At 37.7% G+C, this 23,074-nt stretch overlaps 1 protein-coding gene across 1 annotated transcript; it reads right to left on the reverse strand.

The window, feature by feature from the left end:
• Nucleotides 1-596: 596 nt before the first annotated feature.
• Nucleotides 597-23,050, reverse strand: MS4A14 (membrane spanning 4-domains A14). Its single transcript, XM_073015860.1, is given in 6 exon segments — nucleotides 597-769; nucleotides 771-2,276; nucleotides 13,312-13,410; nucleotides 16,068-16,217; nucleotides 21,091-21,219; nucleotides 22,353-23,050. Coding segments are annotated over 6 exon segments (2,094 nt in total). The 5' UTR covers nucleotides 22,491-23,050; the 3' UTR covers nucleotides 597-697.
• Nucleotides 23,051-23,074: the final 24 nt, after the last annotated feature.

Consider the following 23,074-nt stretch of genomic DNA (forward strand, 5'->3'; position numbering starts at 1 on the left):
TACATAAAGTGATGGTACAGTGTTAACATTTGGTTTGTTGTCATTTTATTTTAAGTAAGAACAAATTGAGTGCTCAGCATGCCCTTCATTTTTTTGTAAGCTAATTAGGTAGCACAGTATGCAGGTTGGAGGTGACAATATTGTTTTTTCCTAATTTAATTCCATTAACGGGGGCAGTGAGGCACTTGGGTAGATTCTGCATGTTAGTCAGAGTCTTCAGATTGCTGTTGCTCTTTTGGATCACATGAAGTAGAAGTTACATTCACATCTTCTTTATATGAATTTGAGGAAGCTGAAGTGTTTGGCTGCACATCTTGTTCTGAATCTAGATGGGACAAATAGCCTATACACGTGTCTTGTACTGAGCTTTGGCCAGAAGAAGAATGAAAATCTGGCTTCACGTTTTCTGATTGCAGGTCTCCTGAGGCTTGCCCTGTACATTTCATGTCCCCTGGTTTGATGTCTCTAGTATATATATCTCCTTTCTGTGTAACTCTGGATTGAAGGTCTTCTTGGTGTTTATCTTGACTGGCTTGACATTCTAGGTTATGTTGGGCTGTTGTGTGCTGGGTTTGGACTTCTCGGTATAGAGCTATCTGCTTTAGGGCTTCTTTCTCTAATAGATCCTGTGTTTGCCAGGGCTGCATTTCAAATTGCCATTCTCTTGCTTTATAATCTTTGTTTCTCCAGCCTTGAGTTATCCATTCAGGGGATTCTTGGCCAAAAGATTGACAGTCTTGGGTTGTCCAGTCTGGAGACTGCCTTTGTGGGGATTGCCAGTATTGGTATTGCTGTATTTGGGATTCTGAATCTTGGCATAACAGTTTTGGCACTTTCTCCACCTGAGCTTGCTGTCCTTCGGCTCGAACATTTTGGGATTGTCCTTTCAGGGATTTCTTCTCTTGGGTCTGCTGGTCTTCGGTTTGCTGATCCTGGATTTGCTTCTTTGAGGGTTGCTCCTCATCAGTCTGCTGGTCTTTAACTTGTCCATCTTTAGATTGTCCTTCTGGGTATTGTTCCCCTTTGGCTTGCTGATCTTCAGCTTGTTGATCTGGGAGTTGCTCTGTAGTTTGATTAAGTTGAACTTGCTTATCTATGGAGTGCCTCTTTGGGGATAGCCAGTCTTTGATTTGCTGGTCTAAGGATTTCCGCTTTGGAGATTGCCAGCCTTTGCTTTGCTGATCTAAGGAACGCCTCTTTGAGGATTTATGGCCTTTGGTTTGCATGTCTAAAGAATATCTCCTTAAGTATTGCAAGGCTTTGGTTTGCTGGTTTAAGGAATGCCGTCTTGAGGATTTTCTTCTATGGAGTTCCTCCTCAGATTTCCATTCTTTGGTCTCTTCCGTAACTTCTGATCTAATATCTTGATATGACATTTGTAAAATTTGCTGGTTTTGAGGTTCGGTGTTTTCTGGTTGAAGATCTGGGGGCTGCTGAAGTAGCTGTTGTATTTTAGGGAACTGCACAATATGGGGTGTTGAGGCTTCAGGTACTATGACATGTGCTGATAGAGCTTGGGATAGCATATCTTGGGAAGGTGTGTCTTGGGGTGGCATGTTGTGGGATGATGTGTCTTGAGATAGCATATCTAGGGATTTCATGTCTTGGGATGTCAGGTCAGGCAACAGCATATCTTGAGGTGGTGTGTCTTGGGATAGTATGCCTTGAGGGGACAGGTCATTAGCTGTCAGATTATAAGACTGCTTGTCATGGGATGTTGTAGACCTAGATGGCATGGATTGTTCTGACAGGCCTTCTACTGGTAGAGCTTGGGATGGCAAGTCTTCAGGTGGTAGATCTTCGAGTTTTAGTATAGAATGGGATGGAAAAACTTGGAGTGACACAGCTTGGTCCTGCGGAAACTGGGTTTGCATTTGGGAAGGTTGTACAATAGCAGATTGTAGATCTTCATCTTTCATTTGTTTAAATGTAGAGTCTTGCTGAATGGGCATATTTTCTGAGGGCTTTTCCTCTAATGTAGGAGGCAAAGGTTTTAGTTCAATTTCTTCCTCTGAAAATTTGGGAGGTGGAAGGATACTTTGCTTTTGTTCATCTGGCACAAATTCCGTACCTTTATTACCTGGTTGGGAGACTAAAGGGCTTCTAGAGAGTCTTAACTTGAAGAAAGCATAGCCTCCAAAGAAAACAGAGTGTGCATATGTTGTTGAATCATCACTGGAAAACTCTTCTTGAAGCACAAATTGTAATTGAGCATTTTCTTCTGGGGCAGGTTGTTCACTATTTTGAGTAACATCCGAAGGCAAGAAAAACAGAACCTATAAAACCAAGGATGAGGGTAATTAATATGACAGAATCATGTCTGATTTTTTTTTCCAAGTTACTTTTCATCTCTGACTTAAGACAGTAGATAGGAAATAACATCTAAATGAGAAGGCAGAAAACAAATGCCAGCCCTGCCTTTACCATCAACTTATTGGTATTATTTTAGAAAAGTCATCACCTTTTAGTTTTTCAAATATTAAACAGAGGAATTTGATTAAGATTGCCTCAAAAATTCCTCCCATACCTAATATTATAAAGCTTCTGAGACATTTTATATCATCTAGTCAATATTCATATATTCATGCTTAATCTGTAATGGTTTATTGATCACCTAGATGAACTAAATGCTGGGAATCAAAGACAGTTATATGTGGGTTTTTCCCTTAAGGTGCTCACAATTATCTGTACATCAACATATAAATAGATAATAGTAATACAATTTAGCAAATGCAATTATATAAATAGATACTTAGTGCTTTATGGAAACATAGAAGATGACCTGATTCTGAGACAACCTGGAAATGCTTTACAGAAGAGGCAATATTTAATCTATATCTTAACAGCTGAGTAGGAATTACTCAGGCATAGACAGTAAGATGAAATAAGACAGGAGTCAGAATCCAGGTAGAAGCAGCAGTGGAATAGCGGGTACAAAAACAAGATTGTGATACAGCATGGTGTGATGGCAGAGGGTAAACAGTTAGATATTGCTGATATTATTAGATGGTATGCTAGGCTAGGAAATTTGGACTTTCCTTTACAAATAAGAGAAAGCTATTGGAGTTTTTTAAACAGCTAAGTGACAGCATCTGATACAACCTGCAATGCTTTCCATTAGTTCTCATGTTATTATTATAATTTTTAGGAGGTTGTTAGTGAAGCACAACCTACTGCTTTTTATTCTGACTCCATGAATTACACCTTTCTGAGGTAATTCATAGAGTCAGAATAGACTACTTGTTCTATTTGATGAAGTGGATCAGAACTCAGTGATTAAATGAATGAATTATGCTTACCTCGTTGGCTAATAGCAGGCCTAGATTGAGAATCTACACATTCTCTTACATAATACATTGTATTTCCCACTCTCCTAATTAGTTTTTCACACCTATATTTCATCTCTATTGAAGGACTATTTATGTGAGTATAAATGGTACTTTGGAAGAGATTTCTATATTTCTAAGAATCCTCAAACTTTTGTTTCATGTGAATTTTAATTTATTCTTTCATTTAAAAAGAGGTTTGGAAGAATGAATTATAGTTTCTCTGTTTATTCAAGCTCTTAAGTGCTATGATTTTAAATTTCCTCATCATTAATGAGAACTCATTGAGAACTCATTGATTACCAGATGCTAGACAAAGTTCCAAAGTCATCCCAAAGAATTGGTATGACATCCCTATAAAGTTATTATCCTTCTTTTAGAATTGAGGCAACTGAGGTTCAGAGATGTTAAATAACCAGACCAGTATCATAGAGCTGTTTACCTAGGAAGGATTTAAACATTGTAGTTGAATCCAAGGTCCTGGACTTTCCTCTCTGATCATGCTTCTTGTATTAATAACCACCTATTTCCTACTTCAGGGTGGCTATGACTAAAGATCATGTGAAATAATACTTTCAAGCACAGAAACTGGCACAGAGAAATTTCTCTGTAAATGTAGAGTTCACTTTTCCTTTCCTTTTCTTGAGATCAAGGTACATATTTTATTATTTTTGAATCCCCTGTTGTACTTTGCACGTTACTATGCCATTAGTGGATTAAAGATCTGTATTCACTGAATTCAATTGAAAAGTAATTTAGTGTGAGTAACTTACTTTTATATTGTTTCTAAAAGGCTTAAAACAGGGTTTGTACTCTCCTCTAGTTGTATAGTATACAAATAATACAATAAAGGTGAAAGCATAAGATGAAAAATGACAAAAGCCAATACCCATTCATGATTTTTTAAAATCTGCATAACAGAGTAAATTTGCTCTGTAAAAAACCTACAAATAACATCATATTTAAGAGTGAAATGTTGAACATTTTCATCCTAAGATCAAGAACAAGGAAAGATTGACTATTTTCATCACTTATTTTAAACATTGTATTGGAGGCTACACAGTGTAATAGGGCAAGAAGAATGAGGCATAAAGTTTGGGAGTAAAAATGTCTTTATTAATATTTAAAATGGTTATCTTCTAAGAAAATTCTAGGAACTCTATTAAAAAAAACTATGAGAACTAATAAGTTAGTTTAGAAAGGTCATAGTAGACCAGTATATAAAAATAAATTGCATTTCTATATGTAGGAATGAACATTTAAAAGTAAATTTAAAATACTATGTACAACATCAAGAAAAAATGAAATAATTACAGATAGATTTAACAAAGTATGCATAAGACTTATACATTGAAAATAATAAAATAATGCTGAGTGAAATGAAATGAGATGTAAGAAAATATTGACATGTTTCATGGACATGGATCAGAAGACTACATATTACTAGGAAGTAAATTGTTTATAAATTATCTATAGGTTCAGTACAATTCCAACCAAAATCCCAGCAAGATTTTTGTAGGAATCAATAAACTAATTCTAAAACTTATATGGAAATTCATATGACCTAGAACAGCCAAAACAATTTTGAAAAAGAACAAAGTTGGAAGATTTACACTATCTGATTTTGAGAATCACTCTAGCACAATTTTAGTGGGGCAGAAGAGAAATCTCCATAGAGAATTGAAAAACAGTAGAGAAAATCAATGAACTCAAATGTTGATTCTTTTAAAAGATCAACAAAATTGATAAACCTTTACATATACTGAAAAGCAAAAAGACAATAAAACAACTAAAACAAGACATAAAAGTGAGGACATTATTACTGACCTTATAGAGAGAAAAAGTATTGTAAAAGAATACTATAAAAAATTATATCTCAAAAAATTAGATACTGTATAAGAAATGGGCAAATTCCTTGCAACACACAAATTACCTAAAATGATTCAAGAAGAAATAGAAAATCTTGACAGATCTGTAACAAGTAAAAAGATTTGTAATCCAAAACTTCCCAACAAAGGAAGCTTCTGGATCAGATGGCTTCACCAGTGAATTCCACCAAAATGTAAAGAAAAAAAATATTGTTCTCAAACTCTTCTGAAAACTTGAAGAGAAGGGAAAATTGCCTAACTCATTCTATGAGGCCACCATTACCTTGACACCAAAACCAGATAATTATGTCACAAGAAAAGAAAATTACAGATTAATATCCTTTATAAGTGTAGATATAAAAATTGCCAACAAAATATTTGAAAAGGATTATTCTATGATGAAGTGAAATTCATAAGCAAAATACAAGGATGGTACAATAAGAAAATCAACAAATGTAATACATCACATTAATATAATGTTGGAAAACCCACACACAATCGTCTCACTTGGAGTAGAAAAGGCATTTGATGAAATGCCTTTCATGAGAAAACCTCTCATAAAACTAGGAAGAGGTGGAAAATTCCTCAATATGTAAAGTTTATTTATAAAACACACACAGCTCATTTCATATTCAGTGGTGAAAGATTAAAAGCTTTCCCCCTAAGATCAGGAACTGTATAAGAATGCTTTCTTTCAGTGCTGCTATTCAATATTGTACTAAAAGCTCTAGCTAGAGCTATTAGAAAATAAAAGGAAATAAAATTCATCCAAATTAGAAAAGAAGAGATTAAGGCCATCTTTATTTTCAGATGACATGATCTTCCTATATAGAAAATCCTCCCAAATCCACAAGAAAGTTACTAGACCTAATAAAGGAATTCAACAAGGTTCAAGATATAACAGCAACCCAAAAAAATCATTGTTGTTTCTGTATAACAGCAATAAACAATATAAAAAGAACATTTAAAAAGCAATTTCATTTATAATGCCACCTAAAATAATTATATACTTTAGAATAAATCTAACCAAGGGGATGAAAGACCTCTATGCTAAAAAATACAAAACATTGCTGAAAGTAATTAAAGACCTAAATAAATGAAAAGACATCTTGTGTTCATGTATTACAAGATTTGAAATTGTTAAGATGTCAGTGCCGCTCAAAGAAATATACAGATTCAATACAATTTCTATCAAAATTCCAACAGTCTTTTTCCCAGAAATGGAAAAATGGATCCTCAAGTTCATATGGAATTTTAAGAGGCCCTGAATAGCCAAAACAACAATGAAAAAGAATAATAAACTTTGAGTGATTATACTTTCCAACTTTGAAACGTACTATGAAGCTACACTAATTAAAACAACATGGGGCCAGGCATGGTAGCTCATGCCTATAATCCTAGCACTTTGGGAGGCCGAGACAGGTGGATCACCTGAGGTCAGGAGCTCGAGACCAGCCTGGCCAATATGGTGAACCTTGTCTCTACTAAAAGTACAAAAAGTAGCCTGGCATGGTGGTATGCGCCTATAGTCCCAGCTACTCGGGAGGCTGAGGCAGAAGAATTGCTTGAACCCAGGAGGCAGAGTTTGCAGTGACCTGAGATCTCACCACTGCACTCCAGCCTGAGCGACAGAGCAAGACTCCATCTTAAAAACAAAACAAAACAAAACTAAAAAACCAATTTATTACCTGGCATAAGAGAAGATATATAGACCAATGGAATCATTCAGAAATAAATGCTCACATATATCACATGTATAGTAAATCAGTTTTCAACATAGACACTAAGAATATTCAGTGGGGAAAGGAATCTTTTCAACATATGATGCTGGAATAACTGGGCATCCACATGCAAAAGAATAAAGTTGAACCCTTACTTTATACCATATACAAACATTAATTCAAAATCAATCAAACACTGAGCCTAAGAGCTAAAACTATACATTTCATGGAAAAAAATTGGAAGAAATCTTCATGACAATTTGGGAATAATTTCATGGATGTGACAAGAAAAGCACAGAAAACAACAACAAAGTAATAGATTAATTATAGTTCATAAAAATAACTTTTGTGCATCAAAAGGTCATCAAGAAAGTGCAAAGACAACCTACAGAATAGGAGAAAATATTTGCAAATCATTTATCTACTAAGGGACTAAGATCCAGAATATATAAAGAACTCTACAATTCAACAACAACAAAAAAAACAGCCCAATTAAGAAACAGGCAATACCATAAAAAATATTTCTCCAAAGAAGATGTGTACATGGATGCTCAACATGAAATTGTTAGGTAAAAGCAAATCAAAAGCATAAGATACCACTTCATACCCGCTAAGATGGCCATTATGTCGGGCTGGGTGTGGTGACTCATGCCTTTAATCCCAGCAGTTCAGAAGGCCAAGGTGGAAGGATGGCTTAAAGGCAGGAGTTCAAGACCAGCCCTGACAACATAGCAAGACCTTGTCTCTACAAAAATAAAAATTTATCTGGGTGTGGTGGCACATGCCTTTTGTCCCAGCTACTCAGGAGACTGAGACAGGAGGATCGCTTGAGCCCAGGAGTTTGAGGCTGTGGTGAGCTGTGATCTTGTGCCACTCTGGCCTAAGTGACAGAGTCTTTGTGTAAGAAAGAAAGAAAAAGAAAGAGAGAGAGAGAGAGAGAGAGAGAGAGAGAGAGAGAGAGAAAGAAAGAAAGAGAAAGAAAGAAAAAGAAAGAAAGAAAGGAGGGAGGGAGGGAAAAAAGAGAAAGAAAGAGAAAGAAAGAAAGAGAAAGAAAAGAAAACAAAGATGGCCCTGATAAAAACAAATATGATGAATAAAGCTGCTATGAATATTCATGTACAGGTTTTGGTGTGAATATAAGTTTTTGTTTCTCTAGGATAAATCCCAAAGAGTGTAATTGCTGGGTCATGTGGTAAGGCATGCATAATTTTATAAGAAATTGCTGAGCTATTTTCCAGAGTGCCTGTATCATTTTATATCCCTACCAGCAACATATTAGTGATCCAACTTCCCTAAATTTTCTTTTTTTTTAATTAATTTTTTATTATTATTATACTTTAAGTTCTAGGGTACATGTGCATAACGTGCAGGTTTGTTACATATGTATACTTGTGCCATGTTGCTGTGCTGCACCCATTAACTCGTCAGCACCCATCAACTCGTCATTTACATCAGGTATAACTCCCAATGCAATCCCTCCCCCCTCCCCCCTCCCCATGATAGGCCCCGGTGTGTGATGTCCCCCTTCCCGAGTCCAAGTGATCTCATTGTTCAGTTCCCACCTATGAGTGAGAACATGCGGTGTTTGGTTTTCTGTTCTTGTGATAGTTTGCTAAGAATGATGGTTTCCAGCTGCATCCATGTCCCTACAAAGGACACAAACTCATCCTTTTTTATGGCTGCATAGTATTCCATGGTGTATATGTGCCACATTTTCTTAATCCAGTCTGTCACTGATGGACATTTGGGTTGATTCCAAGTCTTTGCTGTTGTGAATAGTGCCGCAATAAACATACGTGTGCATGTGTCTTTATAGCAGCATGATTTATAATCCTTTGGGTATATACCCAGTAATGGGATGGCTAAGCCATATGGTACATCTAGTTCTAGATCCTTGAGGAATCGCCATACTGTTTTCCATAATGGTTGAACTAGTTTACAATCCCACCAATGGTGTAAAAGTGTTCCTATTTCTCCACATACAACCCAGATGTCTTCCAGGGAGTGAATGGTTAAGCAAACTGTGGCACATTCATAACAATATAGCAATACAGAGGAACAAAAATGTTTATACACATAATAACTTGCATAGATATCATGATTTTATCCCTCATGCAGAGTGAGAAAAGCCCATTTTAAAACGTTGCTACTATTGGAATAAACGTTGTACTATTCCATTTATATGACATTATTGAAATAACAAAATTGTAGGGGTAAGTAACAGATTAGTGATTGTCAGGGATTAATGATGTGGGGAGGGGAAGGGTGTGGCTGTGTGAAGGATTAGCATGAGGAAAGCTGTGATCGTGAAACCGTTGTGATTCTTGATTGTGGCAGTGGTTACATGAATCTATACATATGATAAAATTGCATAGAACCATACACATACAAATTAGTGCATGTAAAACTTCAGAAACCTAAATAAACTCTACAGATTATACCAATGTTAATGTCTTGGTTTAGATACTGTTCTATAGCTACACAAGTTGTTATCATTGGGTAGGCTAAGTGAAGAATATGTGAGACCTCTCTGTACATTTTTTGAAACTCTAATTCTAAAATTGTTTCAAAAGAAAAAATAAAAATATTTTTTAAAAATTAAAACAAAAAACAAAAAACAAATATGATCCAGCAATCCCATTACAGGGTATATATTCAAAGGAAATGAAGACAGTTGGAGAAACATCGGTGCTCCCATATTTATTGCAGTGCTATTCACAAGAGCCAAGATAAGGAATCCACCTAAATGCTTATCTACAGATAAATGAATAAAGAAAATGTAATATATGTATATTATACATACATTATATATTACATATATAATGTATACACACACACAAACAGTGGAAATACTATTCAGCCATAAACCAGAATGTAAGTCTGCCATTTGTGGCAACATGAATTAACCTGGAGGACATTATATTAAGTGAAATAAGCCAAGCTGAGAAAGACAAACACGGCATGATCTCACTCAGATTTGGAATCTAAAAAAGTTGATTTGATAGGAAGACTAGAATAGTGGTTAGCAGAGGCTAGGGAAGGTAGGGAGGTTGGGAGGACCGGGAAAGATTGGTCAATGGGTATAAAATTATAAACAGGAAGAATAAGTTCCCACTTACTATAGATAGTAAGAATAAGTTCTATACATAGTAGCGTGACTATAGCAAGTAACAATGTAGTGTATATTTCCAGGAGGCTAGAAGAGAAAATTTTGAATGTTGTCACTACAAAGAAATGATCAATGTTTAAAGTGATGAATGTGGTAATTACCATAATTTGATCATTAGAAAATGTAACATGCATTGAAGCATCGCACTGCACCCCATATATAGTACAATTACCATGTGTCAATCATAAATTGAAAATTGAAAATAATTGCTCTCCTTTTTCCCCTGTTGGTTGATATTGATGGAGATGTGGAGAAATTGGAATCCTTGTACCCTACTGGTGGAAATGTAAGATGGTGCAACCAATGTGAAAAACAGTTTGGCATTTTCTCAAAACATTAAACATAGAACTTCCGTATGACCCAGCAATTTCACTCTTAAATATATATCCTCTCTTAGGATATATATTCAATATCCTTAGAATTGAAAACAGGGACTTGAGGAGATATTTTTACACCTATGTTCATAATGGCGTTATTCACAATATGCAAAAGGCAGGAATTTCTGTGTCCATCAACAAATTAATGGCTAAGCAAAATGTGGTATATACACAAAATGGAATTTTATTTAGTCATAGAAGGAATGAAATTTTGATGTATACTACAACATGGATTAATCTTGAAAATATTATGGTTATTCAAATAAGCCAGTTAGAGAAGGACAAATATTGTAAGATTCCACTTATATGAGGTCTCTAGAAAAGGCAAATTCATAATATAGAAAGCAGGATAGAGGATACCTGGGGCAATTGGGAGGAGAATCAGGGAGTGATTGTTTTGTGGTACAGAGTTTGTGTTGGGGATGATGAAAAAGTTTTGGGCATAGATAGTGGTGAGAGTTATACAACATTAATAATGTATTCAATGATTTGAACAAATGGCTAAAATGATAAATATTATGTCATATATATTTCACCACAGTGCAGAAGAATTACTCTAAAGATACAGAAATTAAGAGAGTGTAGAATACGTGCAAGGATAGACATATTGGCCAGAGGAACAAAATAAAGTATCCAGAAGAGACCTAAAATAAGTAATAAGTAAATTGATTTTCAACAAAAATACCACGGTGCTGGAGGAAAGCATTGCATTTTCAACAAATGGCGTTATAACAACTGGATATCTCCATGAGGGGGGATGTGCATTACCTTCTAACCTTACCCTACAACTGTATGCAAAAGTTAAGTTAAAATGGACCATACATGTAAACAGAAAAGCTAAAATGATAAAACTTCTGTAGGAAAAGATAGAAGAAAACCTTCATGACTTGGGGGTAGGGAAAACTTTGTTAAACAACACAAAAAAAAAACCCATAACCATAAAAGCAAAAATGATAAATGGAACTTCATCAAATTTAGTTTTTTGAAAGAAGCTATTGAAATGAAAAGGCAAATCACAGAGTGAAACAAATATTTGTAAGGGATTTGTATTAAGAATTAATTAGGCTGCTATAAGGCCCGTAAGAAGAAGATATTCCAATAAAATGCAGCTAAATATTTGAACAGACATCTCAAAAGAGGATACACAAATGGATAATAAACATATAGCAAGAGTCTCATCATCCTTAGTCATCAGGGAAATGTAAATTAAAACTACAATGAGGTGCCACTACATACGCACTAAAATAACTAAATTATTGATAAAACTGACAGTTTCAAGTGTTCGTGATGACATGGAGCAACTGTCCCTCTCACATATTGTTGGTGAGAATGGAAAGCAATACAGCCACTTTGACAAACTGATATTTTCTTATAAAGTGAAACATCTGGTTACCATACGATCTCGCAATCAAATCCTAGATGCAACACTCCAGGAGAAATGAAAATATGTCCACATAAATGTATGAACTCAAATATTCTCAGTAACTTAATGATAATAGTTCAGAAGTTTAAACAATCTAAATACCCATCAAAAGGTAAATGGACTGGGACCAGTGCCACACACCTGTAATCCCGGAACTTTGGAAGGTCATGGTGGGTGTATCACTTGAGCCAAGGAGTTTGAGACCAGCCTGGGCAACATGACAAAACCCTATTTCTACAAGAAAATACAAAAAAAAAAAAAAAATTTAGCTGGGGGTGGTGGCGCATGCCTGCAGTCCCAGCTATTTGAGAGGCTGAGATGGAAGCGTTGCTTGAGTCCAGGAGCTTGAGGCTGCAGTGAGCCGAGATAGTGCCACTGCATTCCAGCCTGGGTGATAGAGTGAGATCTTGACTCAAAAAACAAAGGGAAGTTGATAAACAAATTGTGATGTACCCATACATAAAGGGAATGGATTCTTGATAGAGGCAACACCATGGATGACTCTCAAAAACATATTTCTGTGTGGAAGAAGCCATAGAAGCCATATACAGAGAGTACTTACTTATGATTCCATGAGTATGAAATTTTGGAAAGTCAAAACCCATCTAGGTGATGAGGACATTGACTGCAAAGGGGTTCAGTGAACCTTTTGGGATGATAGGAATGCACTATACCTTGATTGTGATGGTAGCTCAACATAGGTACATTTTGTTGTTTATAAATGATACTTCTATAAAGTTGATGTAAACAAAAAGAGAGAAATGAAAACTCCACGAATCACAAGGCCTGTACTGGTATTTGGGACTTAGCAGGCAGGCTCTGGAGACACACCACGAGGGTCAGAATCCTGATGTTATGTGATACTGGAGAGGTTATTCAGCCTCTTTGTGCCTTACTTCCTTCATATGTAAAATAAGGATGTTATAGTTTTGTTAAGATTAAGTTAGTGCTCAGTGATTAAAACAGTGACTGACATAGTCAGAATTCTGTAAATATAAACTATAACAATTATTGTAAATACTATGTAGTATCAGTATTAATAGTTTTTTTCCCTACCTCTTTTCTGGTGGTGGAACTGTGTCATACATCTTATGATCCAAGAATACACACCCCATGTCACAGTAACTTGGGATCCCATTAAATCTGATATTACATATTTTTGGCAGGGACATAAAGAGCTATGTCTGAACAAAGATGACTGGGTATAAAGCAGATAGTACAAGAAGGGAAAGCATAGTTGTTTCAGAGGGTGGGGTGAGCTTCAATCTTAAGCTTGCGCCTCTCTGACCTTCCTAAATTTAGATGTTTTACTTCAGCATCTGAGCTTGCTGCTCTTCCTGCTAATAAACCAGACATCATTGTGTGCAGTATCCCAACAGGAACAGGAACCTGTTCTCTTAATAATATTAAGAGACATCAGAACATACCTCATCTGACTGTGTCCAGCACTTGCTTCTAAAGGATGCAATAGTCACAGAGATGCTGAGCTCTGCTATGCTGATGATCAGTAAGACTGACAAAATTCCCTGCAAATAATGAGGAGAAATAAATGGCATTTGAAATGAGAGCGGTTAAATATGTAAGCTGAGAACCCCTTACACTGTATCACCAAGTATGGGAAAACCATATTTTGGATGGTTCTGTAGCCCTCAGACATTGCACAAGTTTCATCTTATGTCTTTCTGATAAGGCAGGGATAACAAACTCCAGTGTCCATGGGAGCTGGGCCACCATTGTGAACTAAACAAGCAGAGAGTAGAGAGTAATAGCATTCATAGGAGGCATGAATTCCAGCCAATTGTTGTCATGTAGGAACATGGATACCATAATGCCTATTTTGTTTGTTTTTCCCTAAAGAACCAGATAGAACATACATACAGGCTGGATGTAGCCCACAGATTGCCATTTTGCCCATTTTGCTTTAAGGTAATGTTTAGATTGAGAAGTAACATGGTACCTTATGGTGCCTCAAAAGTTTAAACTATGAGGACAGAAAGACCTGGGTTAAAGTGGATCCAAGGTCGGGCCGGTCGCGGTGGCTCATGCCTGTAATCCCAGCACTTTGGGAGGCCAAGGCAGGCAGATTAACTGAGGTTGGGAGTTCGTGACCAGCCTGACAAACATGGAGAAACCCCGTCTCTACTAAAAATACAAAAGTAGCTGGACCTGGTGGTGCATGCCTGTGATCCCAGCTACTTGAGAGGCCGAGGCAGGAGAATTGCTTGAACCCAGTGTGTTTCTGAATCTTGGTTTCCCTGCAGTACGCCAAAAATCTTAGATATTCAATATGTGTTGGTAAAACTGAAATGTATGAAGACCCCATTGTATGCAATTTACTCACTTTCTCCATTGAATAAGATATACCTGGTCTTGGATTTTGTGGAACTTACATCATGGTAAGAGAGGCAGACAATAAGAAGTAATTAGGTAATTATTTACTTAACTAAATTGTGATAAATGCTGTGAAGAAGGATTGTGAGCAATGCACTACTATAATGGGGATCTATGCAGATATGAGCGTAGAGGTGTGGTCAGGAAGAACTTCCTTAAAGAAGTGATATTTCAGTTGAGATTTAAGTATGAGGATGAGTTAATTGTATAACTGGCCTAGTGACCCTTCAAAGCAGGAAGAAGCTGATCCTATGATCATCTTGGGGCCATGCATACTTGACACATTAAGGGATTCTAGGAAGTGGCTGGAGTGTGGAGTGAGAAGAATGAAGTCCTGGAATAATGTCAGAAAGGTGGGTAGGATAGGTGTTACAGGGTTTGGTAAGGCCCTTAAGATATGGGTCTTAATCATCAGATGTTTTACAGGAAGCCATTAAGTAATTGCTCAGATTTACATTTTTAAATGATTACTCTGGCCACAGTATAGACAATAGATTGGTCTTTAGGACTGGGGTCAGCCCAAGAGACATCTAAAGCCCACTGTTTTGGCTCTTTTAGCTTATGATGTTTGGGTTACAGCAAGAAATTGTTAAGTTATGTAAGTGAGAACTAGGAAGAGATTGTTCATGGTTCTGTATGCAGGTAACTAATCTTGCAATATCCATCCATGGAGAGTAGGAAATAGCAGAATTTCCTATATCTGGAGGTTTAACCCTTTCTGTATATACAAGTTCTTCCTTGTATATACCAACATAACAAACAGTAGTAGGCTCCTGTCCATTCGGCAGTGGCCAAGAATTATAATGTTGTATCATGTTCTTGGCCCAGTTAGAACAGGGCTTTCTTTAGTAATCTCTCATAAGCCTAATTTTAGAATTTATCTCAGAACACATGAGAGGGTCCCTAGGACCATTTCACTGAGTGATTGTGAGGATTAAATAAACTCTTGTATTCAGGAGCTAGCTTCTCATTTCTTATTTACTGAGGAAGACCATTTTCTGTGATTCCACTTTATTTCCCTTCAGCAGATTCAAATAGTCTTCAAATTGTAGAACCCAAGCCTCAAGATATAGCTGATAGGAATAAAATAAAACCCCAGGACTTGCTTAGGGAACTAGAGAGAAAGGCCTATTGGAGTCACTGACATGCTTAAAAATAATGTCATTGATTACTTGTTAGATAAACACTTTAAATTGTACAGACAATTACATTTCCTGGTAAAAGATCTCTCATCTGCTTTAATGAATAAAATTGCTACAATTATGTGAAATAATGTATGTCTTAAGCTTATAAAAATCCTTACTTTATTAAACGACTTCTAAATACCTTCCCCCACTGTATTTTGATCTTAGTGTTATTTAGCAAACTTTTAGATCATTTTGTTCATTAATGCTGAAACAGCAATATTTAATTCAATCTGTGTCCATAATAATTGTATTAGCTAAACCTATTAACTATTTAACCATGCAAGGTACTGTTTTAATTTAAGCAATCCTCACAACAACCCATGAGGTAAGCATTCTTATTATGTTCATTTTCCACTTGAGGAAAACCAAGTCTTAGAGGGAATACAATATTAGGCCAAGGTGACAAACTTATGCGAACAGGATTCAAGTCCAGAAAATATCGCTCCTTAATCATTGCAACAATAACCCCACAGTACCCTTCTCAACCGTCAGTTCAAATGCTCACACAACTTCAGTTAATAAAATAAAAATCAATGAATCATTACATCACGGACACAGTTCACATAAGAGTTTAGAGATTCATCATGCGAAATAAGACCACTTACAATGAAAAGAGTTCTACCCAAAACACATATTTCTTCAGCAGAAGACGTCTGGCAGTACTTGTCTTGATGTCTATAGCTGAAAATGATTAAAGTAATCCCAGTTATCGCAACCAAGGAACTGATAACATTCATGCTCGTGACACCTTGACCCTGAAAGATAATTAAAAAGTAATAAAATAAACAGAATCGAAACCAAAGCAAAAATACCTTGTAAGAAATTCTTAATGCTTTTATCTTTCCAGATACTTCTCAGGGAAGAGTTGTTCCATCAGGTCAGTATGATTGGAAGGCTTAATAAACTAAATTCTGACTCATTAAAGTCAGAAGACAAACCAAGTTTTAGAATGGGCCAAGGATGCTCTATGGCTAATGCTAAAGAAAATGTTCATTTCATCCCATTTTATCTCGTTTTATCCCCACCATCTTTCATAATCTGGAAGCAGTACAATGTGTTAGCAAATATATTTGCTTGGAAATGAAACCTCATTTCAAGTCCAAGTTTCATTGGGACCTTATGCAAGCAACCGAATCTCGTGGAATCTCAATTTCTGCCTTTAAAAATGTGAATGTGTCACCTTTTAGGGTAGTACCCATTTATTCATTTATTTCATAAATATTTAATGTGCACCAGATACATGTGAGTACTGCATTAGGCCCTGGAGACACACAAATGAGCAAAAGAGGTGACATCCTGCAATCACGCAGTTTACAGTCATTCCCTGGGAGAATTCAAGCAATAATCAACAGAATCATAAACATTTAAAGATGTTAACCTATTTGGACTGGAGTTTAAAGGTGTTCTTTCTTGAACTCAGTGTTCCAATAAGAATATTTCACGTTGCCCCACCCAATTCCTTTTATTCATTCCTACTTTTTGGGGGAGAGGGAGGGGCGGGTGGGTGGGGTATGTATATCTGAGTTCCTTTAAAGGAAAGGGATCATTCGATTTGTTCCTTCCTACCCACTCCCAGGACTGATATCACTCTTTTAAAGGAAAAATAAAGAAAAGCTTCCCCTTTCCATTCATCAGGTATTTGCTGTACCTTCATTGATTGTCTTATGACTACTGTGGTGGAAAATACAATGATGCATTTACACAGCCAGTCTTTTCTGGAACAGTTTGTGGCTTGATGTGGCAAACCTCAAAAGTGTACTTGTGACTTAATATTTACCTCAGTCCCAGGTCTTTAATTGCAAATAGGCACTTTGGCAGAAAAATGCACAGGAACATATAGATAGGCCATCTCTCTCTTGGTCTTTAGTCCCCTTGTTTTCTCAAGGCTCTATTTTGGCTCCCATAGGACATTTTATAGAGTAAGATCTCTAGATAATCAATTCCTCGTGTGTATTGGGCATTACAAAGAACATGTCCAGCCTATTCTCTTCTGATTCTCATTTATACTTTTGTGATGTAGGAAGGACACTTGTTGTTATCCCTATTTTACAGATAAATGGACTTCAGGAAGTAAGTGACTGAGCAATCACTTTCACGGTTTGTGAACGGGCTGTAATGAAAAGTCAGGTCTTCTGATGCCTGGATCAGCATCCTGCCCCCATCATTCCTGCCCATCTCCATCTGCACAGCTCTCAGTGAGTCAGGAGTAGGTTTTCTTTACCCATAGTCTATTTCTCAGCTCTGGAAGGAAGTCAATACAGGGAGAACACCATTTGGGGCTTCATCCGCATTGTCTGCATGTGTTTCCATAAGCAGGGGTGGAAACATTTATTCCCCCTCCCCTCAGAATGTCTCTATGGCTTGTAACTATCCCTAGAGGAAACTGGCAGAGGACCATAAGAACCGAGTTAAACCGACTTTCAGAGAGGCCCACATCCCCAGGACCTTAAACGAGATCAGAGTGGTTAGAAAGGAGGATGAACATTTAAGCATCATCATGCCTTTTATAAGTAATGTCTCATTGAACCCTCAAAATAACCCTTGGAAGTAGGTACTTTTCCCTTCAGGTTAACACAGAAGTGAGTGGTAGCCTTGGTTCAATCCTAGAACAATCCAGCATCGATGCCCAAACTCTTTTTTCCAGACCTTGGACAGGCTCTAAAGAAATGCCTCGGTTGGTATTGGAGATAGGGCTAGGATTAGGAGGAAGAATTACTGAGATCTCAGGATTGAGTTTGGTTAGAGCAAGGTTTCTCAACTTTGGTACTATAAACATTTTTCATTGTCTAATTTTTGTGTTGTGGGGAGGCTGCCCTGTGCATTTTAGATGCTTAGAAATGTCCCTGGCCTCTACTCACTTGTTGCCAATAACACCAATTATAATGACCAAAAATGTCTTCAGAAGTTGTCCAATATTTCCGGGTCCTGGGAGTGCAGGGCAGGGAATTACCCCTAATTACAAACAATGAATTACAGGGGTGCAGAATGGTTTCCAATAACTCTTTTAGTTTACTTGACCAGGGAAATGGGAACCAGTGTAAGAATGTCTGTGGGGCAAAGAGTGGCACTGGCAAATAGGGATGATCTGAACTGCAACTTTCACATGTACAGATTTTCCTGACAGTTTTTACTAAAGGCTTTATACATAAAGATGATAGAAAACAATAGAAGATTTTAAAGTTTATGTAGTTTAAGTGACTTACCAGAATTTTTGACTTCGTATCGGTTACTGTGTAATATCCTGTAAGAATAAACTGTTAAGAAGACAAGAGACAAAAGTTAACAGGTGATGTGTTTGACCACCTTGCAATATAATTTCTCTTGGATTCACAAAATATCTGTTTGTGAATCTCCAAGACCATCCAATTTTTCCACCTGAGCATCAGGGAGTAGGGAAGGTAGGCATAGGTAGGGTAGGAAGAAACTCGGCTGAATTCACTCAGCACTGAACAAGCACTCTCTGCCAGGGTCAGCTGGGACAAGCAGGCTCCTCTAAGATCCAGAGGACACCACCCAGATGTTTGGTCCAACTGGGGCTCCAAAAAAAGATTCCTGAGCTCTGGGTCTTGAAGAGAAGAAGAGGAACTGTGCCTGTTCTGTGCAGGTGAAGGGAGACTTTCTCAAGGAAGACGCCTCTAAAGGCTGATACGGGGACTGATACCTAGTGTAGTTATCAGAGTCCCTCATTTCCCATGAGTGTAGAACCTAGTGCCACCTCAGGAAAATGAGAACTCTGTCACTCCATGTGGAGCCCCTTACTTTTTTAATGTTCTGGGAATGGGAACTTTCCCTGTGGGAACTGACTTGGACCTTGGGGACATCTGGGTCTTAGAGTCCAAGGATCTGCAGCTGACTTGTGGAGATCAGAAAGGTACCTTTGATACCTCCCTCCACTTCACTCCCCACATTGGATTGCCAAGTCCTGTCACTTCTACCTCCAAGTCACTCTCAAGGCTTTCCATCTCTAGCTCCATTGCCACCAAACTAGTTCAGGGAAACTCCTTCCTCATCCCTCATCCACGTGATTGCAACCTCCTCTCATTGGATTCTCCTAAGTTTACTGTTATAATTGAATTAATTTCTCACTCGAGAAACACAATGATACTTCAACAAGTCTTCAAATGTCTCTATCCTTTTTAAAAATTTTCAGTGGATTTCCCATACTTTCACATTGAAGTTCCATGTTCTTAACATGACTGACGGGTTGGCACCACCTGGTTACACCCTACCTTTATAGCCTCATTTTGTGCCATCACAATAAATTCATTGGTCTTCTTTTGGTTACTCTTTCCCACATCAAGCCCTTGGCTCATGCTTTATCTTTGCCAGGGATGCTTTTCTCCCACTTTGCCTAGTGAGCAGCTATGCAGAAAGCACTTCCCTGACCTCCGTGGTCAGGTGAGTCCTCTATTAAACCCTCACATGGCACCTGGAACTCTTCTCTTAGAGTACTTGACACAAATGTAGGAACAAATATTTGGGGTTACTTTTGACTTTTTCATGTTTAGTCTCTCCCAGTTAGATGACAAACTGTCTAAATCTAAGAACAATTCACCACTTCTCTCAGAGAGGAGCTGTTTTCCAGTATTCCCAGTCTCAGCACCTAGGATGCTATCGAAGACACGGTATGTGCTCAGTAAATATCCTTTAAGTGAAAAGTAGAGTTTTCAAAAGCAGCAGGCCAGAACCTCATTTTAACTCACACATGCAGATTACACACAATCACCCTGGGACAATTCTGTTGTGAAATGAGAAAGTGAGGGGTTGATCTGTTTGATTTTCTACAGTATTGCATGTACAGTTTGAAAATCATATTGAATATTACATTATGTATATTGGGAAAATGAAAACACTGCTGGTTGTTTCTGAAATGCACATTATAGAAAAGGCATGGAATATTTCTGTTTATCAAAAGAGACTATGGATTTTTAATAGTCAGAGATAGTGGCCTAATTTATTCATTATTTTACCTATTTGTTCATTGATTCATTCATTCGTTTGTGCACACTATGCCTCAAGCATGATTCTAGATTCTCAGAATACAACAACTAAAACAGACGGTAATACTGCTGTCTTCTCAGGAGTGTATGTTACAGTAGGAGAAGCTCTAATGAGTCTGTCCTTAACTATTATGGCACAAAATTAGGAATCCAGGCTGTGGGGAATGGATAGAAATAGCACTGTACTAAGAATAATATTTATGGCTATACGATTATCTAGATGAGTGCCACTCATAAAATTGTCTCTGGGGCTAAGAAGGAGGATGAGCGATGATAATCCTAAAATTCTGTTAAAGCTTTCAGAGTCTGTGATTTCATGAGTGCTAGCTAGATATGTTTAGTTATTCTCTACTTTTGAGCTCAGTTTCCTTATTTGCAAAGGCGAAAGTAGGATATTTGTGATGTCTTACTATACACACGGGCTTTGGAAACTTTCAAGCAGCTGAGAGTAGTTATTACAATGATGATGGTAGTGCAGTGACCAAATGGAGTTGCTGCTTTTGCCATGAAGGGAACTGCCTTTTTTGGTCTCCTGGAGGGCCGGATCTATGGAATTCATTACCCTAGCACGTGAAGCAGTTCAAATCTATCTTTATAGCAATGTCTCCAAAGCTTCTAAAGTACTCACAATAAGTGCTCCCCAAAATGGATATCCCGTGAGGACAACAAGGGGAAATCTTTGGGAGAAACGGATGTAATTAAGTACAAACATAGTTCCAAGGCCCACAATGATTAGAGCAAGCAGGATCTGGGTAGCCTGTGAGGAGAGAAATGGGTACATGAGGTTACAAGTATCCAAGCCTCTGTGGGCTACCCCAGGTCCCTCAGGGTGTGCCTCCATGGCACACTTTTCCCTCCATCCAAATGCCTTCCTCTCTCATTTGTCAATCATTCTCAGATTGTTAAGAGACTCAGTTCAATGTGTTTCCTTCCCACTTTGCTTGCCTGGATCCTTCAACTTCAAATCCTTCACTTTTATTCTTTATTATTTTCTCTCCTCCCTGGTTTTACCAATTAATCTTATATCAGACAGATTTGAGTACGTGTCTGACTACCCCCAGATTATAAGCTTCTTGAACACAGGGACTACAAACTATTCACCTTTACATTTTTTTTTTCTTCTATCTCACCTGTTTCCTATTATTATCCTAACAGCCCCCATCCCCGCATTTTCCAGCATTCAGTATAGGCTTTTGGAATTGGGGCTCATCCCAGTTGTCTAGAAGTTTTAAAAGTTTGATGAGTGGAGAACCTGGGATGAGCTTGCATTTCACCTTCCGTTCATCCAAGGACCCAACTAGGGAGGAGAATAGCCCAGTGGGCCCATCAGCTTGCAGGAGTCTGCAGGGAAAAGAATAGCAGCAGTGGTTCTCAGGGCGCAACTTCTCTAGCAGTCTAGATTTTGTCCTCAGGCCACATCTCTGGGCTATGGCACCCCAAGTAATGATTTTTGCTGTTTGTACAAAGGATGGAGGCTGTGCATACAGCTCTCCCCTGGGTGCATTTGTGATGAAAAACGTTTAGTATGCCTTATCATTTGGTTCACTGTGGAGCTTTGAATATGGATTTTGAAGCACTCCCAGTTCCTTTAAGAGCACGAAGGGGAAGTCAAACCTCTGCACTTAAGGTTTCTTAGCTTCAAGGGAGGTTCCACCACACCCTGAAGTCACTTCCTCAATGAGATATTTTAAAAAGTTATACTAGTTTCTTGCTTCCCCCTCTGCTGAGATTCAAAGATCAGTACTAATTTCTCATGAAACGTGAAGGGGGAAAAGTAGAATTAACTCCCTCCCTGAAAATAATAGCACAGAGGTATCTCTGCAGACATACATGAATAAATGAGCTTCTTTCCTCCCCTTTGGGAGGATCTATTGATTGGAGAGGACTTACCCCCAAGACTCTTGGCTCTCCCTTCAGAAAATCCAGCAGAGAGCTATGAGGTCTGTAGGGAAATGCAGTCCATACAGTTTCATTTGGTTTTATAGTGATGACGTGAGTTGGACTTTTTTCCTGGGATGGTGACTCCATGATTCAATGGCAGAACTCTAGTAAGAGAAAGAGTGAGCAAACATTGCTGCCCAGATCATGGCCTACCTCTCCACCAGAGTCACATGGAGCCTTTAGAGATGAGCCCTTAGTGATGACTCTACTCAGTAGTAGAACCTCAGAATCACAGTTGAGTCACAGAGTTTTAGAATTCTAGAGCATGCCCAGCCCCCCATCTTCCTGGTGAAAAGTACTGTATCCAGAAGACCTCCTCTCTTGTCAATTTGCTTACAAACACATGGTAAACACAGAATAGATGGTATATACAAAACAAGTCCTTACACATATGTTCATGAGTTATAAAGGAACTAAAACTTATGGAATATTTCTTATGTTCCAGGAACTGTGTAGAAGGTGTTTTGTTTGTGTTGACATGCACTCACATTTATTCTCTTAACAGTTCTACAATGCTGAGACTGAGGAACAGCAAGGTTATGTCACCCAAAGGCATACGGGACGGGGGAAGGGGTAAACTCAACTTGCCCTGTCTCCAAAATCTATGTTTTTTAAACTCAACTGTGCTTCTGCCCTCCTTCCAAAGGAGTTTCTCACTTTTACTTGATGAA

This window comes from Chlorocebus sabaeus, chromosome 1, assembly GCF_047675955.1.
Source record: "Chlorocebus sabaeus isolate Y175 chromosome 1, mChlSab1.0.hap1, whole genome shotgun sequence".
In the NCBI taxonomy this organism is placed as follows: domain Eukaryota; kingdom Metazoa; phylum Chordata; class Mammalia; order Primates; family Cercopithecidae; genus Chlorocebus; species Chlorocebus sabaeus.